The 18,187-nt window shown below is 38.4% G+C and overlaps 3 protein-coding genes across 3 annotated transcripts in view; 1 reads left to right on the top strand and 2 right to left on the bottom strand.

Moving 5' to 3' along the window:
• Positions 1-18,187, top strand: part of LOC135336778 (uncharacterized) — a 171,751-nt gene that overhangs the window by 11,732 nt on the left and 141,832 nt on the right. The window lies entirely within an intron of this gene.
• Positions 3,691-8,686, bottom strand: LOC135337333 (uncharacterized). Its single transcript, XM_064533263.1, has 18 exons — positions 8,508-8,686; positions 8,177-8,275; positions 7,822-7,974; positions 7,515-7,634; positions 7,296-7,402; positions 7,026-7,109; positions 6,691-6,957; positions 6,414-6,510; positions 5,973-6,068; positions 5,643-5,807; positions 5,321-5,446; positions 5,068-5,168; positions 4,870-4,968; positions 4,593-4,672; positions 4,289-4,517; positions 4,056-4,155; positions 3,948-3,997; positions 3,691-3,853 (listed from the first exon to the last, which is right to left on the bottom strand). Exons 1-18 carry the CDS (start codon positions 8,561-8,563, stop codon positions 3,843-3,845), a joined length of 2,040 nt encoding a protein of 679 aa, XP_064389333.1. The 5' UTR covers positions 8,564-8,686; the 3' UTR covers positions 3,691-3,842.
• Positions 10,481-13,927, bottom strand: LOC135337332 (uncharacterized). Its single transcript, XM_064533262.1, has one exon. The coding sequence runs from the start codon at positions 13,633-13,635 to the stop codon at positions 10,546-10,548; it is 3,090 nt and encodes a 1,029-aa protein (XP_064389332.1). The 5' UTR covers positions 13,636-13,927; the 3' UTR covers positions 10,481-10,545.

Raw genomic sequence — 18,187 nt, 5'->3', positions numbered from 1 at the left:
CTCTGACATACTCTCAGTGCTGATGAAATAGCTGTGCTAAGCTAATCTCGAGCACAAAATTCTCCATTTTCTTGTTTAGTACAGCCAACATATGCTCTGTAAGCTTCTCTGTACTGTCCACATTGGCTATTTGCATCGACAATCATTTGTGTTAGTCCAGCAGTAGAGCACAATATCGATCGAAAAGCGGAACACTGATTTCGATCTGTTTGCCTTGTGAATCGATCCTCCAAACGATTGCTTGTGAGCTCCTTTGAAAAACAGAGCTCTGCTCCAAATAATATGAGCAAGCATGTAAGAAATAGTGGTGATGTTGACATTTTGGCTGTTGTTGCTCCTCTTGGCGAATCTTTTGGAGTACAGAGTTTATCTCTAAATGTCTTATATAGGTCAACTTATCTTATATATATGCATATATTCAAGCTCCTTATAACAGTTGGAACTATATTGAACTGTATAGCTATGGATGACGATTTTAGAATAGGATTGAAGTATCAGCATGCACATGTAGATCTAGAGAGTTGGGTTCCTATACAATTATGCGTGCAAATAGCTGAAAACAGGTTACTCAACAGCATAATAATGGCTATTATAGAGTAAACATCACAAACTGTAATAAGAACTTGCCGTAAGAGTGTCCATATTCATGTCTCAACTTCCAAGTCGAGGTTCATGAAATGAAAACAGTCAGTGTGTCAAATAGTAAGAATATTGTGCAGTATATTGGTATAAAAAACAAGCTCATGGTTGGTCCCTTTTGCAAGCATAATAATATAATCAGCAAAAGAAGCCTTCAAATGCAATGTTGACAAAATTGAGTATGTATACATGGTGTGGAAGCTCATGAATGATTAATTCTATACATTGGCTATAGATATGTACCATGCTCCATTCACTCGGTATTCTGGGTGGGAGCGTGCTCCTATTTTCTTTGATCGCTCATAATTTAGTATCCGCTATATATATGACAATCCTCCCCCTATACTACCAGCTGGGTCTATAACTGCTGGATGGATTGTTTTCAAAACACTGTTATAAGTATGTGTTGAAGAAAGCTCCTGTTTTGCAGGCAGCAAAATGTATTTACTGAGAGACGTATAAATTTGTAGAAATACCAATTGCACAACAAAATCAGGTGGAAAACACACATAATGATGATTCATAATAATTATACCGATGGTGTGAGGGAAGAAGCTGGCTAGCTCTGATCGTTACATCACTCCTCCCATCATCAGACCAGCCACAAGGCAAGGTCTGACCAGTTGAGAGAGCCTGCCCTGGATGTCCTGGCCCCCCTCACCACAGAGGACCACAGACAAGCCCACCCCCTCCTCAAGTGTTACAGTTTACAGTGCTACAGATCTATACTGTCATTATGTCATGCAACATTAAAAGAACTCACAAATGTCAATATTTCATACCACTGCATGTCAGTCTGTGTGTTGCTTGTCTTATTATTATAATACCGGTACTTCGTTGAATCGTAGTTCCCATTAATTTATTGTCTCTTTGTTTGAACATTTTCACAAATCAAAATAACTTAATAATAATTTAACAATCTCTCAAAGTAGTTATACACTAATCTGGCATTTGTGACTTAATTTTCTCTCCTGCATGGTAGGATAGCCTCTATAGACAGTTCGTGTGGCCATTTTTTCCCTATAATTATAACTATCCTTAAATCATATTGTATACACTTAATTGTATACATTTAATTGCTTTATAAAAATATACGTATATAGGATATACCACACCTAAGAGGAGGATGGATATGCACCCATATATATCATTAAAAAATTACCTGCTATATGGTACACCTATATAATTAAATTGATAACACTTGTTCCCCTAATTCGAAGGGATTCGAGATAGCCTTTCTTGTAAATAATTATGCCTCGAATACAACTGCAAAGCTGTAGATCTACATGCATGCACTATCAGGTCATAGATTAAGTAGAATAAAAAGTAGCCTCCATAGATCACCTATATTGTGGGATGTACCAGCATTTGCCGCAGCTTATTCTGATGATCTCACCATCCATAGCACAACTTAAGAGGAACACATCAAGCATATTTGGGGGAAAAACTCCGCTCAGCTGGTCTGACTATCAAACTGAAGAAGTGCCAGTTGGAGTGACCAACTGTGCATGCAGTGTATATATATATAATTATACCTGGGTCATGTTGTCCGAGGAGGAAGAGTATCACCATGCAGAATAGTCTAAACTACAGAGGAACCAAAGATGAAAAAACAAGTTACAGCTTTTCTCAGGCTACAAGGACCAATTTTCGCCACTATCGCAGCACCCCTGATCGATCTCCTCACTCGAAAGAACGCCCCTAACAATAATTAATTAGACACCTGAATGCTTAGGCGTATTTCAGAGTCTCTAAAGGTTGCTGTGCATGCTCGTCTCCTATACTTCAGAACCATGACTTTTACTGTCCATTTATTGTGCAAACTTATGCATCTGATCGTGCCGTTTTCTCAGCCAGCTGTCTGAATGATGACTGATCAGAGCATCCTGTTGCCTACGACAGCCGCAAACTTCTAGGAGCGCTATTCCACTGTGGAAGAAGAGTATCTGGCTATATTCGACTAGCAGTACATGCAGGCGTTCAAAGTATTCCTCCTTGGGAGGCCATTCACAGTTCAAAGAAATCATGCATCGTTCCCTTGATTGGCTCAACCGACGAATGTGAATCCTACCGCTGACACCAAAAAAATTTAATGTAAAAATTTAATGTGAGGGACCGGAGATTGGATAGGAAAGAGAATGTCAATTTTCACAGTCAATTCGAAGATCATAAGCACAAATCAGGTTCAAAAGGCTGCAGCTAAAAACATGTTATGCTAATCAAAAATGAAATGAGTTCCTATATAGAACAAAGGAAAAGTAATTTAAAGTATAAAGTCAAGTGTGTACAGTACCAAATGAGTAATGAGTCTGTTCACGTACTATAGAGTTGCACACATACTCGATAAATGACATGTACAATAGAATATAGTGCCACATGCGCATGTGAGTATTATTATATGAAACGGCACTAGATCTATACTATAGCCAATTGTTACTATGTTTTCAGGTTTCGGGTTGGTGGGTGGGCTTTAGGTAAAATCAACCTCACTAACTAGTATCAACCACTATGCCAATATCTGGATACTGGCACATAATTATAATTGTTGCCTTTTGACCTCGGAATAGCAGTGCCAGTATAATTATGGCATAATGTAGGGCTAATAATTATATGGCATGTTGCTCTGGGGAAAATTGACCTTTTTGAGACCAGAGCCCACTCTCCAATGCACTGACAATTGTAAATCCAGCCACCAAAAACAGATCGAACAAAACTACCAAATTATTTTTATTTCTCGTATCTATGCCGCAAGTAGTTTCTATGCTGGTTTCTATATGCAGAAGTTGGTTTTCAAGGCAACAAATTAGTTATTTAATACATGGCAATTCGTTCCACAAGCAGTTTATTGGCCCTTGTAGTAGATAATGATCTCGGGCCTAAAGGCCTTGACCAGATTCTACTACCAGGCCAATAAACAGCTTGTGGCACTCATAATAGCCATGTAAATAACTTGGCACACTTTTTTTTTAAATCTCAATTCTTTCGTATTCTTCTACTGTAATAATTATATCATCATTTTTACATTGTAAGCTCCCATAATCAGACTGTATATCTGTTTGTGTTAGCACTTTTCATACACTCAAAATTGGAATTTGCACAAATCAATGATGAGAAGTACACAAGATTAAAGTTTTTACCAATAATTATGCACACACTGATAAGTTTCTTCTGTTTGAGTATCATGAAATTTTGGCTGGGCCACTTCATGGGGAAGCTGAAAGTTAAAGATCTATAGTATTAAAATAATACATGGAGCATTTCATGCATAAAAGACGTTCTCATATCTACATTGGTATTCTTATACGTACAGTTGGCAGCAATCCTTTTCCTCAGTTCAGTAAGACGTTGAGGATTCTCTCTGCAAAATAAATGTTAGCTCACATAATTATTGCATAATAGGACATAACTATTCTTACCTATCTACTAAGGCAATAGTAGCTTCTGCTAAACTCCTAAGAACAGGATTGCAAGCATTCTCATTCTCGATAGCACTCAGTATAGCGCTGTCCTCAACCACTGCAAGGAAGCAAGAAGAGTCAAAACAGTACCAGACTAAGACATCAATTTGTTATAGTAACATGCAGAGGATTAGTGGTCATGCATCTGACATAGATAGTGCGGTAAAACTATAGCCTCAAAAATAACGTACTGTCACTGATTAGCACGATTTTTTCCTGTCTCTTTTGCCTCTGCACACAGTTTGGAATTGGGGTTACCCCAGGGATGGATTGCACGTTGATGTCCGCCAGTAGATCAGAACATGCAGGGTTCAGTTCCTCTTCACCCAGTCGAGTACTGCTGTCTTCAGTTACCAGAGCGTACTTTGCTTTTGTAAGGTTGCCAATAACAACCATCTCTTCCGGATTAGGCATGATTCCCTGTGGAAATTAGTATTGTAATAAACTCGATACTTGTTGATAGTATAGTTATGCATTCAATTATATATAACTCACAAATTCATCAAGGTTCCTCTTTTCGCGCCTCGAGCTGAGAGTGGTCATTTCACTGTCATGTTGCCTCGGTCGAGTGCAACCTGTGAGAAAGGCAAATTGAAACAGCCATGCAGTGACCTATAAGGAATTATAGCGGTCGACCTTGGACAGACCGTGCAAAGTAAAGAGATAGCTTGATTTGAAACACATGCTATCAACTTTGGGGTGCATTAACTCACTAGCTGTGACCCTGTTCAATTAAAGGCTATATATAGATTTAACGATAGTAGGTTTTTACCTGGTTGATCAGCATCTTCACGTCTAAAGCAGATGACAGTGGCTTCAAATCCAGAGAATGTATTGGACGCACTGGTTCTGAACAAAATGCTCATTGTACCTTTAAGTATAGGGTATTCAGTAGTGACTATAATTATGAATGCACTGCATAATTATTTACAGAACATTTTTTGTATCTATACATCTGCTTATAATTTACCTTGCTCTAGTTGATTCTGGTTTTGATTTGTTACTGTACTTCCACAACTTTCAGTACTTTTACCAGAACCTGGTCTGATAATGCGCACATAATCCCGACACCTACATAGACAGGTATTTAACATTTAATCACACATTGTATGATTGCACAGGTAATTAACATTTAATCACACATTGTATGATTGCACCAACCCCACGGTATATAGACGTTGCACCTTCATGTGCATGTGCATGCTATGGTAATAAACACTTACACCATCCGATTTTGTTTTGGGTTGAAGCAGTTTGCCTCTTCCAGCTGAATGTTAGTCATGTTGAAGAATGCCAGGTGTCCCTTGGGGCAGCTGATGTTGTACAGAACGTATTGTTGGTTGCCATAGCTGCACGCATGTATAAAATCATGTATATATAATTCCCAAAGCAGGTATATATAATAGAATCTGTACTATCTAATGCGACAACAATTACTCTAGAAACTGACTTTTATTATCCGCTACAGAGATCAAAGCACAAAATTAATTTATTGCAACAATTAATACATTTATCAGGGAAGCAATAATTAAAAGACAAACTTACTTTTCTGGTGGAGCAAGTCTAATTCCCGGGGAGAAAATAAACTTTATCTTCTTGTTTTCACCAAGCGTCGGGATTGTACGAATCTGATGTCCTCTTCTCCGTATATGACAAATGGGGTCTCCAAAACTTCCGGTTGTTATTCTAGTGGTGTAGATCCCCATCTCACTGTATATACAGATAAGAATATCACAATGCTTTACAGCAGTGCATGGGGTGATTGTAATTATATATATAGCTGCTTAAATAAATATTGTTTCTATTAAATTTTTATATTCTCTTGGCTAACAAAACACAACTCAAAGCAATAGGAGCAATTTAGTGGACCCTTACTTTGCATTAGGCATTCTAATTCTCTTTGGATATCTCGGTGTGCACGGTACCCTGCTGAACAGACAGTATGGTGGTTCCCCATATGAGTTCGTTTGCCTGTAGGGGTACACATTCATTTAATTGTGCGTGTCAACCACACTGTAAAAAATGGTGTGTGGTTTACGCAAGTGTGTGACTATTGTGGCAACTATCAGGAAAAAACGCACGTTTGCCACAATAGCCACGCACTTTGTGTCAAAACCACACATCATATTTTACAGTGCACTGTACACAAATAAATTTTTCCTGGATCTACTCCTTTTGTTTTTGTCAATCAGTTTGGACTAAAAAATCAGTTTTTCACAACGCCATTAACCTCAAAAATTAATAAATGATTTGGGATGAGGCTCATCCCACGTATACCCTTACTATAATAATATTAGCTACAGCTGGTCAGGTCACCTATGACACGAGAGAACTGCATCCACCACTGTCCTCACTAGAATGTTGGGAGAGTCCCTGTTAGCCAGTGCCATACTCAGCCTCTCTTTACTGTAGTCTGGGGGGAGTGTTAGATTGATCATGAGGTACGACAGCGTAAAGTGTTGTGAATGATAATAATTATCAATATTACTGTGTGGTTAATGTGTGTTATGATTATCACAGTAATGATTTATGGTTGTATACCGGACGCTGTATAAAAGATTAGCTATAGATGATAACACAAAATTTTTCTCACTACAAGTCGTCCTGGCAATGGCGGTTGGTCTTGAGCACTGTGGTAGGGTGAAATCATCGTCCTCTGTGTCATTGACGGGGAGATTGAGAGGGTCAAAGGGTGGCGGATTGAGCACCTCATCACACAGACGCTCCTTGGGATTCTCCAGTGGTTGTTCAAAGAAGGCCGTGGTTAGGTCATACACAAGGAATCTCTGCTCCTCCGTTTGAGGTAGATACATAGTTTTCACAAAATCTCTGGTGGCATATCTCTTATGTATACCAGCAGCTGTAGTAGATAGTGACGTGATACAGATCCTCTGTCATAAACATACAGCCTAGCAATTAAAACCTCACCATCTGTATCCATACAAGTGACTACAGCTTTGAACCCTGGAAACCGGTTGTTCTTACTGGTACGGAAGATAACTTGAAAATTACCTACGTAAAATCAATAAAATTAATGGATGTTTTATTGTGACTTAAAACAGGCTCTATACTGCATATCTATTTATAATTATAAATTATTTGTCAAAATAGTCAATCGAAAAATTACAGGCTCATTAAATTGTGGAGGGCTGCGACTCTAAGAATATAATTAATCTACATGGAACCGCATTACCTCACCTTCAAAGATAAGGAGCTCATAATTCGGCCTGGGATCAGTGCCACAACTTTCATAAGATCCTAACCCCCCATTCTCACCGTGTACCACTTGTACATAGTCCACACATCTACCAACCAATAACAACAATTTTTACATCAATTTTGGCTAAATAAACGAAGTTATGACTTTTGTAACTAGTCAGAAAAACACAATGAATGGACAATTAAGTGTGATCTTACTTTTGCTGCATTCCGACAGGGCAATTTGGTTCCTCCAAAATCATATCGGTGATATTGAAGAATGCAACATGATTCGAAGGACATGTGACATTGTACATGACTATCATTTGGTTACCATATCTGCAAATCAAAGTAGCAATTTTAAGAGGTAGTTACACGTACTTCAAGGTATTCATTTTTAAGAAGTTTTTCAAAAGGTTGTATATACAGAATATTTTCTTCTTGCGAAATGCATTTAACCCATGCACTCTTCTTATAGGCATAATACTGAATGCAATAGACTGATGGTTGGACACATTCCACATACTGATTAGGTGGCTCGATCTCTATACCAGGTGAGAAAAGGAATTTCACTCGAGGGTCATCACCAAGGTTTTGAATGCTCCTCACTTGATGGTTTTTACGGCGAATAGAGCATATCGGACCATCCAATATCTTTGTGCTGTATATTCCATACTCACTGGAAGAAACAGTGATAGTGTAACATTTAGTGAGAAGTGCAGCAAAATTAATGATACAATTATTTTGAAGGCAATTCATGGTGAAAGGAACTAATCACTAAATAAAAGTACAAACTGGATTACCTCCAAATTAAGTACAACTGGCTTGATTAGTTTTACATGGCAATGCATTCATCGTTAACCATCTAATTTTTATCATACTTTTCCCCTGGCTTGTCTGTGATTGATGGGTGTCTGAACTGGCAAGGATACTCATCAATTCTGTTCAGCAAGCACGATCCACCTACCACCCTCAGAAGGCTGCATGATTGGAGGGAATCAAACAACACTCAGCTACGGCATATTATTTATGTACATATAGTTTACGGCAGCTGAAGCTATACAATCAATGGAAACTATATATTAAACATAGCTGTTCGTAATTTTTTTAGTTACACTTACGTCTATGGTATCGCTGCAATTTAGAGTTTGTAAATAAAATACGCTCATAAATAGAACGCTTACACAATCAAGCACAGAGAACAAAACTCGCCTGGCTTGAAACACGATCACGAGCAACAGGCTAAGGAAGGAGATTCTACCCCTCATTACACTCACTGACAGCTGTACTATGAAACCGTGATAGCTAAATCTACTCAATTTTCAAACTCGGTATTATCTGCACTCCTGGTATTATGGATTGAAGCTCAGTATAATAGTCATCGATCTATATGTAGTTGACAGTGGGTAAAACCTGATAGCCTGCATGTGACCACAATAAACACGAAGTGAAAGTATTCTGGCTGCGTAGTTAATTGGTACACACCAAATCAAAGTCGCAAAACCAGACAGTAATTATTGAGGTAAAAACAGATGGTAGACTATAGTCTAACAGTTGAGCACACAATGTCATAATGTGATGTATACTAAAAAGTCCATTGATAATAAATACGCAATACATGCAACCAGAGCACTAAAATGTAGTTTTATAACATGTCTCACAACTACTGAGGATCGAGTGTAAATGTCAAAAGCAATGATATACTACGAGAATTATACGAAAAATACATTTAATCCTTATAAATGTCTCTGTTTACAGTTGCCTGGTAATGTGGGTGTTGTATTAGCAGTCTTCCCTATTACACAGATCAAAGAGGCAAGCTGTTGTTGATATAGTGGGCTGCTTTGATCTATAGTCAGTGGGGTTTTGGGCCATAATTGATCCATTGCATGGGAAGAAAATTCTTTGAAGGGAAAGTTTCTGCCATGGCTGGACAGTTTCTTGGCTCGATCATTTAACCGTTTGAATTATGCAATGTAAACAAATTTGTTTACGTGGCATTGGCCATGGTATGTACAGTAAACTATTTTTTTTATAAATCTTGAGGGTCCTTGTGTATGGTGGCCGAGAAGGGTCACCTGCCATCATATACCGCCACAATTAACCTGACACAGAGCTTTGTAGGCTGTGCGCGCTTACAGTTAAAAGCGCAGTAGACACGTTTGATTGGGTATAATTATAGCTGGTTATTTTCGAGGCACTACATTTTTGATGTTTTCGAGGATTGCTTAAAAATAATTATTTAGTTCTTAGAAATTTGGTTTACTTCCGGTTGATGTACTGTATGGGGTGTGGTCATTTGAACCAAATAAAACAATCTGCGAAAATGTAGTGCCTCGAAAATAACCCGCTATATATACAGTACTATGTACTTCTTAAAAGACACCCCCTTCTAAAAAAGTGCCACGTGGAGGTTTCTCCCATAAGGCACCATATAAATTCATTGGCTATATGTTCTTCATACACCAGCCTTGAAAACATAATTTCTAAAAAGCGGCACCTTATTTATAAGAAGTACGGTATATGCTAGTGATATATTTACTCTTCAAGAGTTGCTCTAGGATCAAATTCAACTCACCTATGCATTGATCTCCATTTTGGCAAAATGAATACATTGCGTTAATTATAGAATGCATCGAATCATTGAGAACTCAATAGACTAGCTCTGACCTTAGTTTCAACAATCTGTTTCATAGAACTGTCAATTCGACCCTGAAACTTGTTGAAAAAACGTGAGCTAATTCTAATCTCGCGGACCAGCGAAAAGTATCAATGCAAGGTCAACAGAAGAAGCAATGTAATGTAAAAATAGTTTATACATGAATGGACACGAATGTGAAATGAAAAGATAGATATTGGCTTAATAGGTATGTATAGATAGATCCATAATTCACTCCAAAACATTGCTGTACTCTTTCTCACTATATAATAGTGTCCATTAGCATATATAGCACTGATGGGATTTCTGCCAGCTTAGTCTAGATGGATTGTTTGCAGATATACTGTTGACTACGTGTTCAAGAAAGCTCCTGTTTTTCAGGAAGCGTTAAAACTGAGAGACGTATTTGCAAACATAAACATAAATGAACAGGGGAACACAGGTATAGAGCTGAATCATGGTTTGATGATATATATAGCTGGCAATTATTTCAGTGCATAACATAAAAATCATGAAAAATCTGCTAATAATACATACGCACACTTCAAAAGATACAACAAGTCTATGTACAGTATGTGTATTTATCTATAGTTATACGTAGTTCACATGCAATCTAATATCAATGTTAGTGTGTGTGGGAATCTCTCTGCGTCGTGGTTGAGGCACAGTAAGAGGTGGATCGTAGTCTTCTGGTCTTACTGGACTAAGTTCGTCCAGTGCTGGCTCTCTCAGTTGGTGTTCAGGTACTGCAGGTCTTATGAACGGAGTAGAGGTGGAGTATCGAGTTGTTCCATGATTATTGTCCTCAGCAAATTCTCTGATAGGAACTGGCTGGTAGTGCTGGTGCCATCTGAGCACAGTTAGTATTTTGTTGGGTAGTTGACTCAGCTTTATTCCACACATTTCTAGAACGTGGTAAAACACTATACACAGAAAAACAATGAAAGCGAGCGCCATAGACACAGTAGCTAGTGCTTGTTGATCTCTGCTTATTTCACCACCTGCCAATGAGAATTTAATATAGAATGTAGTTAATGCCAACATTCCTAAATTAGTGATTGAAATAGTTTCGAGTAGATCTTCAGTCCACTTGGTGTATACTTGCTTATTCTGCTTATAAAGCAACAATGCAAAACCCATTGTTCCAACAACAAAAATGACAATCGATTCATCAGCAAATGCAGAGATGAGGTAGTAAACTAATCTAGAAAGTAGTAGTAGCCCCAACCAGTAGCGATGTTTGTCAGATAGGGAAGCATGGTGTGCATTCATGAAGTGAATGTAATATTTGTGAGTAGTCCATTTCATTATTCTATGCTGAGAATAGCGATTGAATAGTTGACCGAAGAGGAGCAGTACAGTGTAGATTGTTCCAAATATAAAGATAAGGATCGCTATTAGGAACCTTGGGATGTGTTTCACATCTAAGTATAGCACGTTAGCATCGTACATCCAGACTATTTTTTGAGTACCATTTGGATAGCTGATAGTTGCATACTCTAGAGCTGTGATGATGATTTGAATCAGTTTAGAATAGGATAGAAGTATCAGCATGTAGAGTGTAGCCTCAGGGTTCCTTTTCCCAATAATCCGTGCAAATGGCTGAGAACAGTTGCTCCACAGCATAATAATGGCTATTAGAGTAAACACATAGGCTGGGAAGACAAGCTGCAATAAGAACTTGCCATAAGAATCCATACCTTCATAGAAACATGTCTCAATCCCCAGGTCAAGGTTCAGCCATGAAATGAAAACAGTAAGGAAATTTGGTGTGTCAAATAGTAAGAATATTGAGCGATTGGCTGCTAGTATATTGACGTAAAAAATAAGCCCATGGATGGTCCCTGTTGCAACTGTCATATTGAGTAGCAGAATGAATGCTACCAATGCAATACCAGCTATAGCGAGTGGTACGATCAAGAAGAGGTAGTAGTTAGAACATTGCAGACATCTCGTACTACCAAATACTAGACTTAGTCCTTGTGTACATTTACCGCAAAGCATTCCAGTTCTGTTAAAGGCACATTGTTTGTCTGCCTCAGTTTGATTAGCAAGGCTGATGTTAACAGGCTTTTTCACAAAGTAGTCAAATGGACTACTGTGTGCAATAAAATGTGATGTAAAATTGGTGTTGTTGATGTACTTGATCCAAACATTTTGGTTGACTTGAATGGTGCCATTCTCTGGTGAGCAGCTACTGATGTATTGCTTGAGTTCATTTGCACAGTCACACAAGCAGTCTATTGGATCTGAAAGAATTTCGAATCCTATTGGGCATGAGCAAGGTTTAAATGCAATGTTTACTTGTTGCTTTGATATTCCCTCATTTCCACAAGGACCGATCGAGTTAACTTCTAGTGATGCCAAATTTTGATCGGAGTACAAATTGTACTTGAGCTCTGTGCAGTTATTATTTATTCGTCGATGTTGCTGTCCTTCCTTTAGTCGTCCTTTTCCTCTATTTTCTGAATGGAGTGAACTGATGATCATGGCATTGACTGGCCTGCCCACCTGGTCCACAGCAACTACACTAAGTGTAAACGTCTCTCCTTTTTTTACTGACACAGTGGGATGTGGATGTTTGTTATAGCAGTCTGGTAAATGAATGTCCGTACAGAAACAAATTCTAACTGGGTCAGAAGAAACATGGTTAAAAAATTGAGAAGTCTCGGCAACATTCCCGTAGGTAACTCTTGGATCTGTGAGACAGCCAGCAGATGTTACAGTATCGTTACCAGCCCAGTCAAATCCAGCTATTTTTTGCAAGTACGAAGTGCCGTCAGGATGTTTCGGAGCTGAAGGATTTATAAGACATCTGTCCAAAAGTCCACCATAAATGTCATTGCCAATTTCTGTAGCTTTGTTCTTCACAAATAGTATCATGATTTGGGATCCTGGATCTGAGAATCGTTCTGCTGTTTGTAGAAAGCATTCCTTAGAGTGTAAGTCTGACGATGAGTTTATTCCTTCGCAAGCCAGCCCACTCGCACTGTCTAATACAAACACACCTCCTCCACGCAAAGCTTTGTTACTACTTACGATAGCAAAAACTTTACTTCTTTCGGCACTACTTAAACGCTGTATATTGATTCTTGAGCCCTGTTCCACGTATACACCACCACCATATTGTGTGGCACTGTTGTTGTAGATTACTAGATTGCGTTGTAGTGCTATCCGGAAACTTGATGCACTAAGATACATTCCACTTCCATTTTTGGCCATGTTGCCTGCTATGTATGCAGAGCAATACTTCACGTTTGCTTGTACATCCTGAATTTCAATTAAGGTCTGAAAAGCGTAGATCCCCCCTCCTGATCTCTGTGCAGTGTTTTCAACAATTTGAATCGTCTGTACATTGTTTACATGTATAATACTTTGTTCCAAATATATCGCACCACCGTGTCTAGCTATATTGTGACTGATCACAACTGTTGAATTCATTAGAAATACAATTTTACTAGCAGCGCTTCTAATTGCTCCTCCATACATACCAGTGTTGTTACTGAGTGTTGTGTTACCAGAGAACACCACTTCTGTGTTGATATCATAAAGATCAATATATATGGCACCTCCGTTTCTTGCTGTGTTGTTCTGAAACACATTGTCTGTGCTCAGTAGTGATGAGATAGTGCTAATAGCTCCCCCACTAGTAGCACTGTTATTCTTGAAGGAACACCCCATAATGCGGGTAGTACCCTGTAAATTGTTTGAGATTGCACCTCCAGATTTAAGAGCCTTGTTTCCAATGAATTCTGTATCGGCTATACAGGTGTGGTCAACGTCACTGTAAATGTGTATAGCCCCGCCATTATTTTCTCCATAGGTATATTGTAAAGTAGCCTGGTTCCTGACAAAGTGAGAATTGGTGATTGAACAATTACCACTTCTCACTGCAATCGCACCACCAGAGGTGGCTAAATTGTGAATAAAAGTACTATTTTGGACAGTCAAATCTGTTTGGGTTGAATAAATTGCACCCCCACGAATTGCTTGATTATCAACAAAATACGACTCGACAATGGTGGCCAATTGAACACTTTTCAGATAGATAGCACCACCATTACCGCTGTTTCTGCATCCTTGTATCACCAATCCATGTAAACTAAACAAATTAATTTCTACAAAAGCAATCTGTGTGTATGGTCTGCATATGATTCTTGAAATCTGAGAACTTCGATTTGTTACTGTCATCGTACTCTGCTCGCTGTTCAGAATGACTACGGTATAGTTTAGTGTCATGTTCCATGTTAGACGGTGATCTCCCGAGAGAAAGCTGATCGTAATGTTCGTTCCTGAGTTCTTAATTTTAGTGTGGAGGTGGTCTAGTGTGAAGCAGGTTCCATTGTGGTAGTACTGGCACAGAGCAGTGGAGTTCTCAGGAACTATGTGGTAATGTACAAAAGTAGCTTTTAAACTAGCTAGCTCAACTAGTATAACCAATGCAACAAATAGTAACTTCATAATGCTGCCTCAAAAACCATGAATAACAGTGCTATATAAATTATATAGATTCACTTCTAACTTCTCTCAAAAATCACTTAGCTAAAACAATAAAAAGTCACACAGGGTATAGATCTTTGTTGTCATGCCGACAATTAAATGAGAGCATTTTTGAATTGCACAAGATTAGTCATGTTTGTAAACAAAATCCATTATTCGGCTTCACATCACGTCAGTTAGGCGGCTTACTGAAGCCATGATATGCATTACACAGGGCCAAAACAGTTCATTTACAGAAGTATACAACGTTGTACACTATTAACTTTCTTTGTAAACTATGAAGGAAACTATTGTAGATGAACTAAAATTCAACAACATTGTAAACTATGATGTACACTCGCAAGTACAAACATAGTTTACAAGCTGTAAACTACCACTTCTGGCCCTGTGTTAGTGCTTGTACACAGTCAAATTAAATCTCGTTTATACTTATGACTGCACGTAAACTGGGGTGTAGATCTAAACATAAGGAACCAAGTTATGATTGAAAGGGGGGGACTCGAGTATATAGGAGTGCGTAGTGGAGCATATTTTGAAGATTGGTTGATTTGTGATAATTTTAATCATTTTTCCTGCTTGTGTGGACAAGGGAGTTCAAATCTTGACTTCCAGTTGGTGTGTGTACGTGCATGGGTGGATATATTTCAGACCTGATAAATGTTTTGGCTTTATATAATAAATATGCCTCTGGTATTCAGCCGCCCATGCACACATTGTGTACATTCCTCTGTCTGCCATCAGCTCATGGCTTTAATCCAAAATTAACTGGATAGTGCATGAAAGACTATGGTTATATAATAAGCGCTTCTACCACAGGTCTTCTTCATCCATTACCAACTCAAAATAATTCTTCTTCTCTACTACTTAGGAGAATGAACACATTAATAGTAACCAGTATTTAGGTGTTGGAATGCGCAACTACATCTGTCGTATAAGAATTATCTAATTCGTCCTGTTTATGCTCTATGTAGCATACTAGTTGTGACACATGCACGAGTGAGGCTGTGTATAACTGATCTGTTGCAAGAACTGAGAAAAAAGTATAGTGTCTGTATATATAATGTAATGTTTGACTGCCATGCAATCTGACTCCACATCAGTTCAACTTCACTATAGGAGTGATTAGCAGTTCTGAAACATAATAGCCTCAGGGTGGTTGTTTTACAGCTGCCTGCCATACATGCATGTTCCATGCCAGGTTCTATTAGACAGGGATTGTTGCAGCTGTTGATATACTGAAGCCAATATGACAGTCATCAGAAACTACCTGCATGAAGACATTATTATTATTATGAAGACATAATTATTATTGTCTGAAGCCAAGAATGCCTCAGGCTCATACTAGGTACTACTCTGCTGTACATAATAGCAGAGAAATTGTGTTGAAAGGTTATACCATCTATATGCCTTCTATGGTATAACTTCCTGATCTTGTTGTTTTAGTTTAGAGTGTTCAAGGTGATGTACTGTAGCTCAGCAAAAGCTTGTAATGTACAATTAACTGCTTGTACCTTAATAATTATGTACTTCAACAACTTGTTATGGAAAGCTTTGTTTTCCCATAATCTGCCGAGCCTGCCGTGGCGCCTAATACAGCAATACCCTTATTATTATGATTGTATGCATGTTGACTTCTTGAATACAACACTTGAATTGTTAGTATTGACAGTGAGAACTGTGTGATTATATTTGCAGATATATTTATCATGGACACCTTAAGCACAGAAAGCGATGACAAACAATTCAAGGAGCGTACCACGTCTAAAACGGTGGCGTGATTCTGGAGGGAACCTAGGAAGTGGTCAGAGTTCTGAAAGATTTTGATCGCAGTTTCCGGGAAAATGCAAGAGACAGAGGATGATTACCATGGCGACCTAAGCTACGAGGCATGGCTGGCAGCTTATGAGGTAAGAATGTGTGTGTGCATGTGCGTGTGATGATTAAGGAATGGCCTCCTTTACATTGCACATAGTATACATTTATTCTACGTAAGTGCGTACATTGATGATATGTGTTACTAGTTGGCCACTTAAATTAACTAGGCATCAAGGCCGTAGCAAGCAGTCACTCAGGCTAGTCAGGTTTTGGCCTGACTGCTTTTTGTAGCTAGGTATAGGTAATGGTCCTCATTATTGAAAATTGCACGATGGTTTTCTGGTAATGGTCGTCAATTAATATTAGTGAAATAGTTGAGCCATTCTTTTCCAGAGGAGGTACAACACGAGTACCTCGATTTAGCAATTAGCCTCTGCCGGCAATAACGTTGAGCATGGGCGGATAAATAGACGCCCGTGCACGCTCAGAGTCAGTTCAAGGCCGGTATAGCGAGGCTTTACTGAGAGTAGCAATGTTTACGGTTATTGCAGAGGCTAATTTAGTCGTTTGCCTAGCCATAAGTTGGCCTGACCGCGTACTCTAAACTATGCCTCTGCCGGGCATCACCTAATACTGTAGATTGCAGTGTACTGTCCTGACAGTAAAGCCATGCACCTATTGAAGGGTTCATTTGAGAACTATAATTATATGATATGCGTGGTTTTACCCTTTGAAATGTTTTGCTATATACACCGATATAAATTATAGGTACAATAGTCTAAGTGATATTGGTGTTGTGAATTGTTGAGAATAGGACATGCACAATAATATGACTGATCCATGAGTGTATTCGGATTCTTGAAATTGATAATTTACTCTTTACTCTAGACTTTCGGTCTTCTGATTATTGTCAGCACATTACTGCTTTGTTTTCATATAATCTTGTCAGTGTCGTAATTGACTTCATGAATGTAATCTATGATAGCATACATAAATATGTCAGGAGCACATGACATGACATGAGGAGATGAGTCTTACTATAATGCATAGTATTGCAGATTCACTATCGTCTAACAACATTATTTTACTTGTTTCTAATGTGCTATAAATGCTCTGTACATGTGTGACTGATAAAGCGTTTGAATAGTGAATCATTAAGTACAATATTCTAAGTGGTATTGGTGTTGTGAATTGTTGAGAATAGAACATGCACAATATTATGACGAATATTGAATGAAGAATAATGTTAGCACATAGTAAGACGCTTGTAACGTAGTATACTCTTGACTATAGGAGAATTGACTTTAATAGCTGTCTTGAACAATAAAGAACACGCACCAATAACACACCTTACACACAAAACTGAACTGTTTTAAATACAAAACAAAACAGTTCTAGAACAAACCAGAACAATACATAGAATAGTCCAGAATTGTTTAGTGTAAGAATACTCTAAGATATTTCTAGTCCATAACACAGCACATAGTTCAACTTGACTTCAACTTGAGTGTTTGTGGTTAGTGGCTACTAGGAGTACGCCACAACGCTCCATCTCCTTATATGCTCCTTTTAATAACACAACCATGCATTTTTAACTCGAGTATATCTGAGCATGTTGGCTTTAATTACCGCATTAGCCACTTCAAGATCTCGGAGCGAGTTGTGAGTATAAAAAGAGCTGCCCAGGGCGCGACCTTTGACGGCAACATTTTCATTCAAGCCTTAGAATAAGCTTTTATTTTCTCTTGCGCAAATTTAAAGCGCTCAGAACCCATTCATATACACACCGTGAACACTACACAGAAGAGAGGGGAATACCGGATTCCCGGTGGGTTTTCTGAATTAAAAAAGACAGAAAATAAGATTTATATGACGTATAAGAGCTTCAGCAATTTTCTGACCTCTAAAAGTAGCGACA

Source organism: Halichondria panicea, chromosome 6, assembly GCF_963675165.1.
Source record: "Halichondria panicea chromosome 6, odHalPani1.1, whole genome shotgun sequence".
Classification (NCBI taxonomy): domain Eukaryota; kingdom Metazoa; phylum Porifera; class Demospongiae; order Suberitida; family Halichondriidae; genus Halichondria; species Halichondria panicea.
The sequence above is the reverse complement of the archived record's forward strand: the minus strand, read 5'-3'. Positions and strand labels throughout refer to the sequence as shown.